This window comes from Orbicella faveolata, unplaced genomic scaffold, assembly GCF_042242905.1.
Source record: "Orbicella faveolata isolate gen_17 unplaced genomic scaffold, um_ofav_v1 contig_24, whole genome shotgun sequence".
NCBI lineage: Eukaryota > Metazoa > Cnidaria > Anthozoa > Scleractinia > Merulinidae > Orbicella > Orbicella faveolata.
Genome location: NW_028301552.1, coordinates 33,029,820 through 33,046,299, shown reverse-complemented (window position 1 = coordinate 33,046,299; position 16,480 = coordinate 33,029,820). Strand labels below are relative to the sequence as shown.

Here is a 16,480-nt window from a genome sequence, read left to right as displayed (position 1 = left end):
CCTTCATTTCTCCTATAATGTTCGCAATTTATGTCAATTTTTTTATTTTTTGCTTCTTCTAAAGGAGCGGGGACTGGCTAGTCACCCAATCTCTCTCCTGCCCTTCACCGTCACGGCGACGTGCATAAAAATAAGGAGAGTCTGTAGAGTGTTCAGCTGGTAACCAGTTCAGGAATGGCTGACACTTAAACTGACAGCTGAGAAGACAAGCTTTCAGATTCCGCCTGTCTTGGAGGGGCAGGGGGTTTGTAGACAGAAGACAAGTCACTGGACAGTGGCTTGTCCATATTCTAGGCATTCCGGAAACAACACCGCCCTAGAACCCAGATCCCCAAACCTTTAAAATTTCCTAGTACGCATGTTCAGTAAACACGTGCAGAGCAAAATGGCGGATGGAGATGCAGCGAAAGTAATTGCATTTTTATACCAGTTTCATTTCTTACATTATCGTCAGATTTAAATGAGATTTTTAAGGATAATATAAAAAATAACAATGTAACTATATCGCAGGCCACTCAATTCAAGGACAAGGGAAATGCATTTCTTCAAGCTGGTGATATCGCCAAGGCCATTGAGTCCTACACAGAGGCCATTACACTTGATCCGTCAAATCACGTCTTTTACAGCAATCGATCGGCAGCATATGCCAAGGATCAGAAATACGAACAGGCCTTAACTGATGCTAAAAAGTGTGTGGAATTAAAGCCGGATTGGGGAAAGGTTTGACTTTAAACATGTCCTATTGACTATGCAATGTGTCAAATTTGTACATGTACAAGAGACTTTGTAAAAGGTGATATAGTTTTACTGTAGTGTATACGTAATTTTACATTTAATCGCATCTATAACAAAATTCTCAAATCGTGATTGGCTCTCCACACACTTATTTGTTACCTAATCAGCACACGAACCACATGGGTGTCCAATTACAGGTATCCCATTTGAACTTTTGTAATTGGATGCCTGTACTTGGACACCCACCTGATTTGCACATCAATTAAGGGTACTTGAATGGCTTCCTTTGCAATGTTTCCTACAGTTTTCAAAACTTATGCAAAGCCCTACAGACGTTTTCGTTCAAAAGAAGTTCTCAAAAGACATTTTTCATTCTGAAATTATTTGTTACAGATACAGTTAATTAGTAATTGCACCTTGTGCCATACAATTCAGGGAGTAATTGTGCTAGTGATTTCAAACTGGCCTCGCGCTTAGCGCTCATCCGATTTTTAAATTACTCGCGTGATTTATCCCTAAATTGTACTCCACTTGGTCCAGTTATTATTATTAATTACTAATCCACTAAATTGCCCAGTACGGTATTTATGAAATGATTTAAACTTTGTTTTTTAACATTGATATTAAAGCGTGCTTACCAAATTCAAAATTATTAAGACATAATAAATTGTTATCTTTTGTCAAATTTAATAATAGGTAAGAATGATTATTAAGGTCAAGTTTTGGGATCAGATTACATGTTACCAGCATTATATATCAAGGGGTATATGTGCCCCTTTATTCTCTCTGCACTCAATATTGTGACTGGGGCAGGATGTCGGGAATGGGCCAAAAATATTGGCGGGATGTGTAATTGAAAAAACTTATGTTGGATCCTCTAAAGAGAGGTTTGACTGCATCTTAGCACACTCTGAACTGCATAGACCTACAGAGAAGTGACATCATCATCATCATCATTGTCATTGTCGTCGTCGTCATCGTCATCATCATCATAGTCATCATGACTATTGTCATCATCATCGTCTAGGCCTTCTACTCACTTGCGACGTAATGATAAAGTTAGATCTCAGATTTTTTTGGGAGTGGGTCTGCAATTGAGTGCGGAAAGAAAGACAGCTTAGATAGATCCAGCTTCTCATTTACTAAATTCTGTTGACTTTTTAAGGGCTATTCAAGACTTGGCGCAGCATTGTCATTTCTGAAGCGCTACAATGAGGCAGAAAAGGCATATTCCAAAGGACTCCAGCTGGACCCCAATAATGCTCAGCTGAAAAGTGGTCTAGAAGAAGCCAGAGCTCAAGCACAGCGTGAGTACTTTAAAGATATGTTAATGTGTATTTATCTCAGCATGACTAGAGTGCTCTGTAATGGATAAGCATAATTAACTTGGTTTTACTTTTTGACAATTTACAGGTAGTAATCCCATGATGAGCCCGTTTTCCATGCCTGACTTGTATGTCCGCCTTGCTATGAACCCTAAGACCAAAGCTTTTCTGGATCAACCGGACTACAGAGCTGCTATTGAACAGCTTAGACTTAACCCACAGTTACTTCAAACGTGAGTTAGATTCCGTAGTTGTACAGCAAAACTGGTCAAGCACTCCTTCTACAGGAAATACAGGGGATGTTTGTTGTTAGAAATTTAATTTTATTATTGTTTTAGAAATGTCCACACTTAGGCTTGAAGTAATGACATCTCAATTTTGACCTACTGTCATTTTCTCCTTGTTTCTCTTTAGTTGTCAGTTGCTTTACTTTTCAACCTCCTAAGAATTCCTTTGGTACTCTGAGCAAAAAGGAATTATGAAAGTATTAATGTCACAATCATGGAGACTATCTCTTGAAGCTTAATGTTATACAAACCAATCAACTGAGTTTTCACTATCATCTGTTCATTTGGCTCCTAATCTCTATAAATTTATTTTTAGCAGTCATCTCCAAGATCCCAGAATCATGCAAACAGTGGCAGTGTTGCTTGGCATTGACGCAGATGTTGCAGACAGTGAAGGCAAGTGCAATTAAAACCAAATCAAGTTGCAGTGTATATTGCTTTACACACAGTAATTTGATTGCCCATGAGAAAAATTTGTAAGACTTATAGGGTTAGAAACACTTTTGTCATGAAGCATAGTTCTAATTATATATAGTTTCGATATTCCATCATATTGTATTATATTTTTAGATTTTATCTTAAGTAAGATACATATTTGTAATTTTAAAGAGTTGTAAAGTACATGTCACAATTCAGCCACTTTGGAGGCGGCAATGATTTTACTTAATAATAAAGTTATCTATCTATCTTTTCATTACAGAGCCTGCTCCTTCAACCTCAGAAGAGAAACCAGCCAGTGAACCAATGGAGACTGACAAGCCTGAACCTGAGTCAGAACCTGAAGTGGATGCTTCTGTTGAAAAGGTTTGTGTATCATTAACATTGTGGGTTTTCCATTCATCCAAAATTTTGAAGATTTGTTCGGAGCGAAATTGAATTTTACAGTCCGACCAGGAAGGTGTCTGGAAAACACTCTCTTGTTTATTTCGTTGTTCTTTCTTTTGCTGATTTTGCTGGAGTTTCCACTGAAAGTTCCCATTTATTAAGTCATGTGAAATGCATTCTCAGATAGAAATCTTACCAGATTACTTGTTTTGACTACTACTTTGCAATACACTGTGGAAGCAGAGATGACAGCCTAAAAAAATTGAACCTGGGAGATTGCCAATTTGACCTCTTTAACTGTAAAACAAAGTTGTTCAAAGTAGAGCTCTGCCAGTTCAATCACAAAATGCCAAAAATGTGCCAAAATATGTATAAAAAGTGTATTTTGTGTGCTTGCCTTATCATATTGTCTGAGAAATACTGGTGACCCATTTAGAAGACTGGGATATCAGTCCGTATCTGGGAGACTCACAGATAATCCAGGAAGCAAAATATTCTGCTTTGCCATTGGTACTGGCAAAGTCATTTCAGCCGGTTTTCTGGGATGGCACATACATTTGTACTGATTGAAATGGAATTTATACATTAGGCCTTAATGTGGATATTGTTCTCATTGTTCCAATGGTTAAATTGTTCTGCAGTCCCTAGAAGAGAAAGAGCTGGGAAATGCTGCCTATAAAAAGAGAGACTTTGAGACTGCCCTTGCACACTATGCAAAGGCCATTGAACTAGATCCTACAAATGTCAGCTTTCTAACCAACAGGGCAGGTTAGTAAGAATGCAATTAATATAAAAAGGTCCCGAAAATTGGTCTGAAAATGGTCCCTAAAAGTTGTCCCAAAAGTTTGTCCCTAGAATTTGTCCGAAACAGTTGTCCCTATTACTGCAACTCAAAGTTTGGTGGAAACATTGAAGAGCACTGCCTTGTTTTCAGCTGTCTATTTTGAACAAGGGAAGTATGATGACTGTATTGAAGAGTGCAAGAAGGCAATCACGTTAGGCAGGGAGCAAATGGCAGGATTCAAAATAATTGGAAAGTAAGTAGTGGAATTAATGTGATTAAATTATATTTTAGTTTTAATCTTGGTGATTGCATTTCTAAAAATAACTAGGTTTCTTTGCATGTCATGTGAAGTGAACAAAAATTGCCATATTGATAATTAAAGAAGCCATTTTGTTTATTACCATATGGCAATGGCACCGCAAAAATTTTTTTCACAGGATGTCTTAACTATTTTGAAGCATTTGTTCTAAGAATTGTGCTCTATGGTGCTGTGAAAGCTAAAGTTGATTTCTCTGATCTGCATTGCATTTTGTGCATTTTTACAGAGCCTATGCCAGAATAGGAAATGCTTATAGTAAGCAAGGAAAGCTCAAAGAGGCAATTGATGCCTACAATAGCTCTTTAGTTGAGTACAGAGCACCTGATGTCTTACAGAAAGTCCAGGAGGTAGGTTGTGGTCACAATAGATAGGGTTGGATCTTGGGCTGACTTGCAGTTTCTAGCTCTGTAGGTTTCAAAATGACAAATGCTTGTTTTTTGTGTTCTGTCAGAGAGGGATGTCTGCATAGCCCCACGCAGTGTCTATAATTTTTAAGAAATAGAAAACAAGTATGGTGTTTCTATAGCATTATAGAAACATGAATGGAAGTTTGGGAGAATGAGAAATGCTGTAGGAACGCAAGTTGACAGGCGAATGTTTCCATAGCATTTTTGAGTTCTCTAAAACTTCCATGAGTGTTTCAATCTATAACTGGATAGAAACAAGGAGAGCATGTTTTCAAAGTCTTTTAGAAAATTCCTAGAAAAAGAAAACAACTTGTTTATTTTGATCATCACAATGTAAAATTTAATTCCCTTTGCTCACGCCATCGTGACATCAGCAGCTCGTGCTAGTTCTTACTTCCTATGGGAATAAGAACAGGAAAGTTGTGTTTGAAGAATTGTTTGGTTATATAGGCAGAGAAAGCAGTGAAAGAGCAAGAAAGATTGGCCTACATTGACCCAGCAAAGGCAGAGGAAGAAAAAGAAAAAGGAAACAACTTATTTAAGAAAGGTAAGTTAATAGGCTACATACATTATAATTCAATAATGTATCTGTGATAAATAATGCTAATAGGACTGAGTGGATTCCAGTTCGGTCTGTAATCATATGAGTGATTAACAGAATCGGACGGCCGGGAAGCGGGAGTCCGATTTGTTAATCATGAGTATGATTACAGACTGAATTAGACGACATGATGTCCTGTTACCAATTAATCAAAACTATGACAAAATTCGAGAAACTAACAAACCATCGATTGAGTGCTGAACAATTTTAAAATGTCGTTATGAATGCTGAAAAACCCAGCAGTTTACTCGACAAAGTGCACCACAGCAGCGTGTGCAAAATTACGCATACTGTCCAGTTACAAGCATAACATGTACACTGTCCAATTAATGCTCAAATCGGGCTGCTGATAGCCGATCACGTTTGAGAATTTTGTTATAGTTTTGATTAAGGCTGTTATCTTTATTCAGCAGTTTCTGTTATTCAAGGCCTATTAGCCTCCATGGCTGTCAATAAGGGCTGTAACCCATAGCACCTGTCACGGCTGAGCATGCTTGATGGGCCCATGATGGTACAGCTGGAATGGCCTGTAATTGATACAATTCACCCATAAAGTAACAAGTTTGTTAGGGGTGTGAAGATCAAGGCTACAGAGAAGTCAAAACTTAATGACAGCCCTGGCCTCGGGAAGTTGACTACATGCATTGCAGGTCTACGATTCTATGAACATTGGAGGGCTTGACTTTAAGGAAAAAACCTCAGGGCTAGCTGGCCCCTAGGTTTTCAGATTTAGTCACCAGAAAAAAAGTTTCAATCAGTGAAAAGCATGGAAAGTTAGTCGCCAGGGAAAAAAAATTGGTTGCATTGGCGACCCCAGTGGTCACAATGTGGAGCTCTACATTGGAAATCATGTTCTTACCTGCAGTTTGCCTGTATTGCAGGGGATTTCCCTGAGGCACTCAAGCATTACAAGGAGGCCATCAAAAGAGATCCCAATAATGCAAAACTGTACAGCAATCGGGCAGCTTGTTATCAAAAGTTGGCGGCATTCAACTTAGCTTTAGAGGTACAGTATCAAGATATTAATACTGTAAGTTGTAATACAATGAAATGCTCTAGATCCCACCACCAGCAAACAAGCGAACCATCAGTCGTAATATCACAGTTTCTGGACTAAGATGGAAGGAATGAGTGAGGTCTTTGTGGCTCCAAATGAAGTGCTCTCAAACCTCCCATAAGTGGAGTGTGACCCCACTGGGACAAGAAGTGTCCCCTTTAGGTGTCTTATTATGGGAGAATAAAAGTATGCTCTTTATAGGGGAATCCTTGTTTACAATATTTGCCTCATTAGCATAAGCAATTTAGTTTCTGATAGAGCTACAAATAAATCAGTTCTGAATATTGAAAGGTCATAGTAAGATTAACTCTGCCAATGAATATGAGCCTGATTTTTGTTCAACACGGGTTTAAAAACTCAAAATTTTACAAAGAATGTATGAGCTCTTTAACGCTTTTGCCACCCAGAAATTTTGCAGTTTTTGAAAGACAATATCTCCTGGAATATTACACCCAAAGAGCTAAACATTTCACCATGTATTAAGTTTCACTAGCTCTTTAGCTGCCTGGAATCAATTCATATCTAACATGTTTCCTTCTGTATGCAAAGCGGTATGCAAAATGAGCAAAAATGTAAACAATGACGTCAGTGTGAATCCCCTTATTGTCTGTGTGTCGCCGGCAGCATGATTGTCTTCTTACAGGAGGTTCAAACGTGTCTCATGGACAGTAAAATGTGGCTGTATTACAAAAATGCCTGTAAGGCGGGGTTCTACTGCATCACAGTGCAGTGAAGGCTAAGAGGACTTGAATGCTACAGGCTCCCACATGCAGGGACTGAATGAACCTGGTGGCTGATCAGTGATGCTATGTGTACACCGGGAGCTTAGATTTTCAGTCTGAAAATGTAAGAAAAATTGTTTGAAAAGAGAGTTGAGTTTTACAAGCAACACTTGGCATATACAGTAAAACCTTGGCTTAAGATTACCTGGTTAATACATTCACCTCGTTATTATGGCCAGCCTTTCTTGTCCCAGTGAATGCCATGAGTACATTTTCTTATAAGAAAACCCCGTTAATCGATGTGTTAATTATTAGTTATATTTTATTTTTCATCTTTAATTTTAATTTTGCTCCATTTTAGGACTGTGACATGTGTATCAAATTGGACCCCACATTTGGTTAGTTTGCCATAATTTTCATTTACCCATGTCTGTTACTGAATTTTTAGCGCAATTAATTCTTTGATGAAAAACTACAAGTGCGGTTTTTTGGCAGTATTATTTGTGGGAGTGCTTGGAAGAGATTCCAGTTTTTATTATACAATCCAACTACAGAACAAGGTCTCTGAAAATTGTCATTTAATCAAGGTGAATGCGAAACTTTAAAACTTGGTGAAACCGGCTTTCAAAGTGAATGGTACCGTATGTTTAAAGCAGAGCCAAACAGATTCACAAGTAGTTGCAAGAAGCCGCAAGTTGAACTTGCATAGATACTTGTTTTGGGTTACCAAACAGACTCGCAAGTTTCCTCGCAAGTACATACAAGTCACCAAAAAACCATTTCAAGGCTCTCGAGGCTGTATTTCATTGGCTAATAGATTTTTATGCTTTCTTCTTTCTCTGGCCTCAGTCTTGGTTTCTCGGCTATTCGCCGGCTGGCTACTTCTACCTTTTTAAGCTGTGAAACACTGCTCTTGCGGGAAAAGCTTGCTTCATTTTGATTTAATTCTGTTTTATTGCAAATAGTCAAAGGTTATACAAGGAAAGGCGGTGCCTTGTTTGCGATGAAGAGATTCACAGATGCTCAGAAAACCTATCAGAAAGCTCTGGAGCTGGATCCCGCAAACAAGGTAAAAGCTTATTTTTAGTTCTTCATGTTTGCACCTTAGTACCTCTTATAATCTCTTATACCTTTTATAATGTCTTATACCTCTCATAATGTCTTATACCCCTTTTCAATTTCCAGGAAGCCACTGAAGGTAAAAGAGCATGTTTCATGGCGATGTCTGAACAGCCAACAGACCCTGAGGAAATCAGAGCGCGGGCGAATGCTGATCCCGAAATACAGGTATAATGAACTGACGTGACAATAATAATTAAAAAAAGACTTTTTATGAACTGTGCTAACTTTATATTATTGAAACTTGATCAACGGTAAACATAACAATTCTTTGTTTGTTGTTCGAACAGGAGATTCTTACAGACCCAGCAATGAAAATTATACTCGATCAAATGCAGGAAGACCCCAAAGCCGCTCAGGAGTGAGTATTTGAATGGTTACTGCACCGCAGGGGTTTTGATAAGCGCAATCTTCTGCAGGATATGAAAGTCTTGGTCAGTATATAGGTTTCATTTGGATGGTCAGCCACAAGACTTTCATCCACAGACTTGAAAATTAGGACCACGTAGCAAACAGAGCCTCTTGAAACGTTTCCTCGATGGCTTTACGTATAAGACCCGGGTTGGGGGGGGGGGGGGGGCGGAGGCGGAGGGGGGAGGGGGATTCCCATATAGAAAGGACGGGGGTGCTCGTTGTACTTTTTAGGGGTTAAAAGAGCGGTTTTGGTACCTCATTGTGTGTCCAGCCTCAAAAGGTCCACAGCGTGAGCTTTTGATGTGCGCTTTACAGTATCGAGCCGAAAAACTATGACACGAGATAATGTGTTGTTTAAGAATCGGTACCTCTTTGAGGTGAAAAACATTTCAAGCCCCACCCAAAAAACAGGATCTTGGTACCTCTTAGGGATTCTTTTCAAATTTCCGACGGGCACCCCCCGTCCTTTCTTATATGGAAGTTCCCGCGGGGGGTATTTAAATGGTTTGCTCCATATTGCCGTTTCTTTTCTCCTTGGTATCTGTCGTTCTTCTGTTCAAAACGCGAGGAGTTTGTACAATTTTTTTTATGTACTTTCCGTAATTAATTATTTTTGGTTTTGTTTCTTTTAGACATTTGAAAAATCCCGAAATTCGAAGCAGAATACAGAAGCTCTACGAGGCAGGAATCTTGCAGATTCGCTAAGCAAGTCACTTCATAGATACCGTTATGACAGTGAAGACACTTCAAGGAACTGTCTCCGCACAAAGGCTGTGTCTTTAACCATATCTGACCTAGAGTGATAAACAAACAACTTAATTACTCTTTACAACAATACCAATAAACTGTCAACAACTACGTGTCTAAAGTAAGAGAATGTAGCCCTTATAAAATAAACTTTGCGAAGTTTTTTGCCTGCTTTTCTCGCTCGATTACGTTTGTAGCGCGATTGACTTTTTAACATAATTTGAAAGCGGCGGAGATAATTTTCGTTTTTTTGTTTTAGGGCAATAATGGTTTGCCTCGCCTTAAACGGTTTTACTGTAGGAGATTTTCCCGAGGCGACGTGTCACACAGTGCAACCGCGGAATACGAATTACAAACCTTGTGGAACGGGCTGAATTTTTTCGTTGTTTGGGCGGTCCCTAGCGTGACCAGCCAAATGACTGGTGGCGAGACGGCTCAGTAATGGACATGGTGTATGATAAAAAGAATTCAGATCCAATCTAAGGTTGTGAATCTAAGGTTGCACTATTAATAAAAAGTGGTTCTCTGTGATGCGCTTATGTGACTAGTGCGGTCGTTAAGTTTAACGTGTGTTGGCTCTGGCGTTAGAAAACAACGTTAAAAGCGGCTTGTGAACAATTTAAACCTACAGCTTGTGGTAGTGGGAATAGTCTGGCTTGTCATTAAATGCTTCTTCAAGTTGCTATCGTTGTCTTTTGTTTCTCTTTATGCGCGACAAGAAACTTGTGTCTCTAGAGAGGAGCACGAGTGAAGCGAGGGGCGGGGGTGGCGGGGAGTAGAGAAGAAAAACTGAGAGGGGTAAGAAGAAGAGAACTTCGTGTTGTGCTCCTTGACCAGTTCTGGCCCCCTCTCTGTCACGCAACCCTGCGCTCTCGGGAAAGGGTCTCTCTCAGCAACAGACCAACACTGGTTAAAATTTAGGGCTGGGTCTGCTTCAGTAATGATTGAATATCGGCTCCCCTTTCTTGGAACGTCACGCAACCCATCTCAGTGTAGAGTAGCGTTGCGACGCGTGACGTTGCACTAAGATTTTGTTGGAATGCACGATGGGAATCGCGCCCCTAGCGGAAAATTGCGGAAAAATTTGCCGGTCTGATATCAGCTGTTAATCTTTTAAAGCTTAGCATCATTCAGTGCCAACAGTTCGAATGCCCAAAATTTAGTGCGCTTTATACCGAGTGTGTATAACTTCGTCGAAGTCATTCGGCGACCTAGCGAACTAAGTCATGGACGCGTTCGTGAACTACAACTGTGAATATCAAGGTGAAACTGGAAGAGTCAAACTGACATTCCCTAATATTGATACGACCAGCATCGGAGATGTAAAGCTGGCCATTCAAGATACCATCCAAGCACCAGTTTGTGATCAACGCCTTTCGTACCAGGGACGGATGTTAACAGATGACAACATCCCCCTGTGCAGATTGTATTTTCGGGAAGGTGACTGTTTTGAGCTGTATTTTCTTGCTGCAGCGGATATCAAGGGGATGAGAAAAGAATTGAATGCGTTGAAGATGACCGCTAAAGAAATTGTAGAAAAGCTCGAAAGACGGCTGCCTGGACTACAGCGAATAGAAAACGATTATCGTGGCCTTTGGCAGTTCTTTCACCCGGTAGTGTTTGCAGTGGAGAACATCACAAACGATTTCTTTCATCCGTGGAAATGCTTGAAGTCCGTTGCCCAGAGGCACTTTTTCGTACAAGAGGGTGGGTTTGAGACTTTCTTGGAGGTGTTCAAATTTTCACGGCAGCTGTATTCGATCAAGTAAGTTACTTTTAATATTTACCACTCCCACCAAAACAAAGAATATTCTTATTACAAGAGGCAGATAAACATTGGCAATATTTGCCACTGTGCTCATTTACATTTAGAGTTCTCACGTTACGATATTGCATTGCTGACAGGAATTATGGAGGATCAAAGGTCATTCCATATTTATATTTTAAGGGGATGAGAGGGACGGGACGGGGGGGGGGGTCACAATCTGTAATAAATATATCTTATTAGATGTTTTGATATGTAGTAACACTGTATATTTTTATGATTTGTGCCGTATTTTGACGAGCCGGTAGGGCAAGTCAAAATACCAACAATGAGTAAAAATATGCAGCGATACTACACACCAAAACATCTAATAAGAGATTTATTATCCAACTGCTGTAGTCAATAAATTTATCCGTGAAAGAGGGGTAGGGACAGTGTGATAGTTCTGCATGCGCGCACCAACCTGTCTGGCAAACAGGGTTTTCTACTGTACAATATCGCTGTATATTTGTACTGTTATTTGGACGGTATTCGCTGCAGTTGCATAATAATAGGCCATGTTATATTAATATTCTAGCATGGCTCCAAGGCTTTCAGGACAAACTTCTCCCAAAAAGCCTGGGAGCCAAGTTAGAATATTTAGTTATCGAACATGGTCTTTTGACTACAGTTCTTCCCGGCAGGAAAGCTGTAAAGCATGATGGGTAGCAAATGGTAAATTTTAGACTTTGCAAGGTGGCGAGGCTAATATATCTTCTGTGAGCCTGAGACTTTGCCAGGGGGGGGGGGGGGGGGAACTCTCATATATAAAGGGCTCAGGTGTTTGTCAGAAATTTTGAAAAGAACTCCTATGAGGTACCAAGACCCTGTTTTGTAGGCTGATGGCTCGAAACTTGATTCACCCCTTAGAGGTACCTATTCTAAAACAGTACATTAACTGACCCTCATTTTTTTGGCTCAATTCCCTAAGAGGTACTGCAAAAACTCCCATTGTGGACCTTTTGAAGTTGAATACCCTAAGAAGTACCAAACCTGCAGCCTTTTTTCACCCCTAAAAGGTATGACAAGCACCCCTTCCTTTTTATATGAGAGTCCCCACTGGGAGACTTTCTTAGCCTTGCAAAATAAATGGAGAATTCAAGAAGAGTCATGAATAATTAATTAAATTATATGCATTCATTAAGCGTGCAGAGTGTATAGCAGTGTACAGAGGACTTCTAGTACAGTATTAAGCAACATGTATGACAGTAAGTACTGCAAACAATTTTCATATATTTTATCTTAGATAATTTAGTTTGTTTGTCAGGAGTCTAGAAACAGTCAAAATTACTGCTTCTGTTTTGATCAACAGACAGCAGCAAGAAATCACAAGGGAAGATGGCCTAGAACTACGTAAGTGGCGCCTAAATCGGGCACTACTAATTCTTCAACAATACTGTTTAAACCTTTTGTGGTCCTTCTCAGAGAGGCCTCAAGATAGAGAGTTTGTCTTGTCAAAAAGAGTTCTTCCCCTGGTGATTGATGCCCTCTTGCTTCCATACCCCTTTCCAGTTGAAGATTATGCTTTGAACTTCCATCCTCTGGACTTAATGGTTGTTCGTGTAAATGAAGCAGCTATAGGATGCTTTGGAGGGTGAGTGTATAATTTAAAAAATGAGAATGTTAGCCCATAGACTGCTTCTTCACTCCTGGCTTTACTTCTTCTTTCCAAACAGTTTTCTTCAAATCACATGTTCACCGAGTTAAGGTTGATTCCAGAAGTGCAGTCATTTTTATGGATAACGGATCTTGTTCAATGGGAGTTTAGGGCTTATTACTGCCATTAGTTAATCATTGTGTGGTAAACAAGTGCACAAGATGAAAATCTTGCCATGTCATAATTTTATTTACTTTCCTCTTGTGTACATGTTTTTGCATTTTAACTACCCTTTCTACTCTTTAGCCTGGGGGGAAGGGATTTCTGTTTGAGAGGGTCAGGAAGAATATTATTTTCGGCAGAACCAAGTGACAGCCGGAAATATATCTGTGTTCGCAGGCTAACTTACGGATGTACATCAGAGATTTTGGTCTCACTGAGAGTGTTCAGGATGAAATGCCACTATTTTAAGGGGTGAACAGACCTTAATATTTATAGAAAATGACATTTTAATGTTCTTAATGAAGTTCTTAATGAACAAAATTAATGTTAAATAACTATAGATGGATTATTTTACATAAAAATGAACAGACAATAAACTAACAAAAACTAGAATTAGCACCAATTTCTTTACCTCTTCTGTCAAAAGCAAGACAATATATTTAAAAAAAGAAACTGCCTGGGTTTGCCAATAGCAATACAAACAGCATTAGTTATACTTCAGTATATCAGACTATCGCCATATTAATATCATTTAATCTTAGGTAAAATGTTATTGACATGTTGTTATTATTTACCTAGTTTGGTGGAGCAAGATCCCAGTACACAGGAGCTAGTATCCAAAACACCACAACTGATTGACAAGTTTCTATTTGTGATACATTGCGCATGCCGGGGTTGCCCATTAGGTTGTGCACAGCACTCGCTGTTTTCCAGCCAGCTTGCTGCAATCACTCTATTTTACTGCACTTTCAATGTCAAATCTGCCCAATCATTTGTGGATTGTGGAGCAGTGGGAAAAATGGTCCAGATCACTACTAACCTTTTTGTCAACGAGGAAGATTATGACACGCCTCTCAGGTAAGAAAATACCCAGGTAGTGTGAACTTAAAAAAGGCACAGAATATCATTTGAAGGGGTACATGGAAAAAGACCCTAAGTGACGTCTGATAGACTGCAAGATTCTTCTAGCAAATTGCTTTTCACTTAATTTCTTCTATGAAGAAAGGAGAATTTGACTTTAAATCAAGGGTCAGTTAGGGCTTTTTTCCATGTACTCCTTCATTTGATATTTGAGTGATCCACTACAAACCTGCACAGCTTGTACTTTGGAAAATTAAAATAATGTGCTTCAACAGGCTTCAACACTTTTCTTTGCCAAGTTTTGGCTCCTTTTTCAGTAGCAATGACTCGTCAGTCTGTGTCCCCTAGTAGCGGAGCTGCACAACATCTTTCAACGTCACCCAGAGTTCTATCTTACCAGTGATCATTTTTTGGTTGTAAAAAGCCATATTAACGCCTATCACAAAGGACGCAGACATCCCAGAGAACCAATCAAAACTTGAAGCAAATACATCAGAAAAAGCAAAGCGCGGAAAAACGTGCGCGAGCGTGTTGCGATTGGTTTTGGTTTTACTTTTGATTGGATGTCAAATTGGCGCGAGTTTTGTTAGGCCAATCGTGTAGCGTAGTAATGAGAACCAATTACTTTTCGACACTCAATTGAAAATCGCTCTAATGTTGTTTTTTTGTTAGGTACTACTGTTGCCTGTTCTTGGCTCGAATGCGTTCGTCTCCTCTTGTAGCGCTTGATGGAGACATTGGTGTTGCTGTTGATCAACTTATTGACATGTTCCTAGCAAAGCATATACCCAGTCAAATCTCACAATGGGAAGAGTCTCTGAGTTTTGTTTGGGTCACAATAGTGCCACTCGTTCACCTTGCTTTTGCTGTAGGAAAGAAATGGAAAAATCCTGCTGACCAAGCCATCTGGAAGAGCACAAACGCTACCACTACAACGCTTGAAGCGTCTACAGATGGCGAAAAGTCAGCGGCATCAGACAGACACAGTGAGAGTTCGAGCAGAAGTGACCAACCCCCCTGGCCTGGTTCTATGGCAACACAAAGGCTCGGGATTTTTTCGCTGGTCCACATGCTTTCTATCGAAGATAACCGACAGTTAGCATTGTCAGAGAACCTGCTTCCATACTTAGTTTGCCTGTTGTGGCATCTAAACAGCGATGATAGGGACAAGCTACGTGCTAGTTTGGCAAATTTCAAGAGCCTTTCACCTCCGCCTTTGAAAATTGCTGCCAAATCTGTGCTAACTTTTAAGAATGGCTTAGACGTGGTATACAGCTTATGAGCTTGTTATTAAGCTTAACGGTAGAGGGCAAACTTTGTATTAGTTGCAGATAACTGACCGCTTGCTAATGACATATCACAATATTTAGTATTTAATATTTAGTTGTTTCTGTTTTTCTTGTTGTTGTTCAGGTTTTTTTAATTTGCATTCACTGGAATTGAAAAGATTTAGTAAGCTGCTAATATCAAAACTTTAAAAGCATATAAATGAAAAAAAAAAGTGAAAGCGTAAATATTGTCACCACAATTTTATGCCAGACACTTTGATTCCATTTTAAACCTTCAAGCGGGCAAGACGTTTTCGCGCGTGGTATCGTCCACGCGTGATCGCGTTAACAAATCGCAAGCTCGTGGTTCCACAGCCACTTTCACAATTTTATGACGCAATTTATCATCAATAAGAGGACAGGCGCATAAAAAAACTGACGTCAATTTGTTTTTTACAATAACAAGACCCCAAAACGGTCAAATCCCGGGAATAAATGAGGGGAAAACACGCTGTAAACTTGCCGTAAACAAAGATAAGTGAATTTTATTCAAAATGACGCGAACATAGGCTCGATTTCCGCCGCTTTCTTCTGGGGAGGAGCACGGGCTCTTTTCCCGAACAGAGGCTGGTAATCGAGCCTAACGCGAACATTGTCAATAGCTTTTCTCGCTTTTTGATTGGCTACTTTAAAAAGTTCATAAAATCTAATTGGTTAAAAAGTTGGCAGTTTGACAGCTGAAAGTTGAACTTAAAAGCTTGCATAAATTAAATTTTATCTGTACTCTTATTGATGATAAAAATGAGTCAATCAGCGCGCGAGAAATTAGACAGTTAAAATAATCGCTGGATCGACAAAGTAGCTATAGTGCTTCCTACACTCACTCATCATCGGGCCCATGAGGACTCTTGAGGTCGGTACTTCCTCTAGCTACGGCTACACAAAAATAAACTGAAAACGTTCTTGCCATGTTTCCACTTAATACAACATGTGATCAAAGTTCTGAAAGAGCTGTTGGTTCTGTAGTGTCTGATATTATTTTAGTATTTTACTCAGCATGTAAAAACTCACGATTTATGGACGAGCTTTAGAATTCATTTGCATATCTAGTCTCTCAATTGCACGCGGCTCTCAGTCTTGCTTTCCTTTCAAATCTCTAGTTGTTTCTGCGGTTTTTCTTCTCTTTTCTTTATAAAATGGCCCATGTAGACTGGAAAAATAGACAGGAGTAGATACACATCCTCATCAAGGCAACTAATTCGACAGAGATGATTAGGCAGGGTGATTTCATAGTTTTCGTTGAAATACAAAATTCCATCCACAACGAGAATTCCATAACCCATGAACAGCCAAACAGCACTACTCGAACCCAGACGAGCGAGATAG

The 16,480-nt window shown here is 39.6% G+C and overlaps 2 protein-coding genes across 3 annotated transcripts; both read left to right on the top strand.

Annotated features, from left to right (window-relative positions):
• Positions 1-343: 343 nt before the first annotated feature.
• Positions 344-10,025, top strand: LOC110056131 (stress-induced-phosphoprotein 1-like). Of its 2 annotated transcripts, none has more exons than XM_020762578.2 (16): positions 344-409; positions 511-720; positions 1,901-2,042; positions 2,149-2,293; positions 2,664-2,743; positions 3,048-3,151; positions 3,814-3,940; positions 4,107-4,209; positions 4,502-4,622; positions 5,133-5,229; positions 6,165-6,289; positions 7,424-7,460; positions 8,028-8,131; positions 8,248-8,349; positions 8,472-8,542; positions 9,228-10,025. In XM_020762578.2, the coding sequence occupies exons 1-16, from the start codon at positions 359-361 to the stop codon at positions 9,298-9,300; spliced, it is 1,692 nt and encodes a 563-aa protein (XP_020618237.2). In that variant the 5' UTR covers positions 344-358; the 3' UTR covers positions 9,301-10,025. The 2 variants fall into 2 exon arrangements, with proteins under 2 accessions (XP_020618237.2, XP_020618238.2); XM_020762579.2 differs by having other exon boundaries at positions 371-409; positions 2,667-2,743.
• Positions 10,026-10,111: 86 nt separating this feature from the next.
• Positions 10,112-16,197, top strand: LOC110056130 (uncharacterized). Its single transcript, XM_020762576.2, has 4 exons — positions 10,112-11,107; positions 12,459-12,740; positions 13,545-13,823; positions 14,499-16,197. Exons 1-4 carry the CDS (start codon positions 10,569-10,571, stop codon positions 15,106-15,108), a joined length of 1,710 nt encoding a protein of 569 aa, XP_020618235.2. The 5' UTR covers positions 10,112-10,568; the 3' UTR covers positions 15,109-16,197.
• The last annotated feature ends 283 nt before the right edge of the window (positions 16,198-16,480 follow it).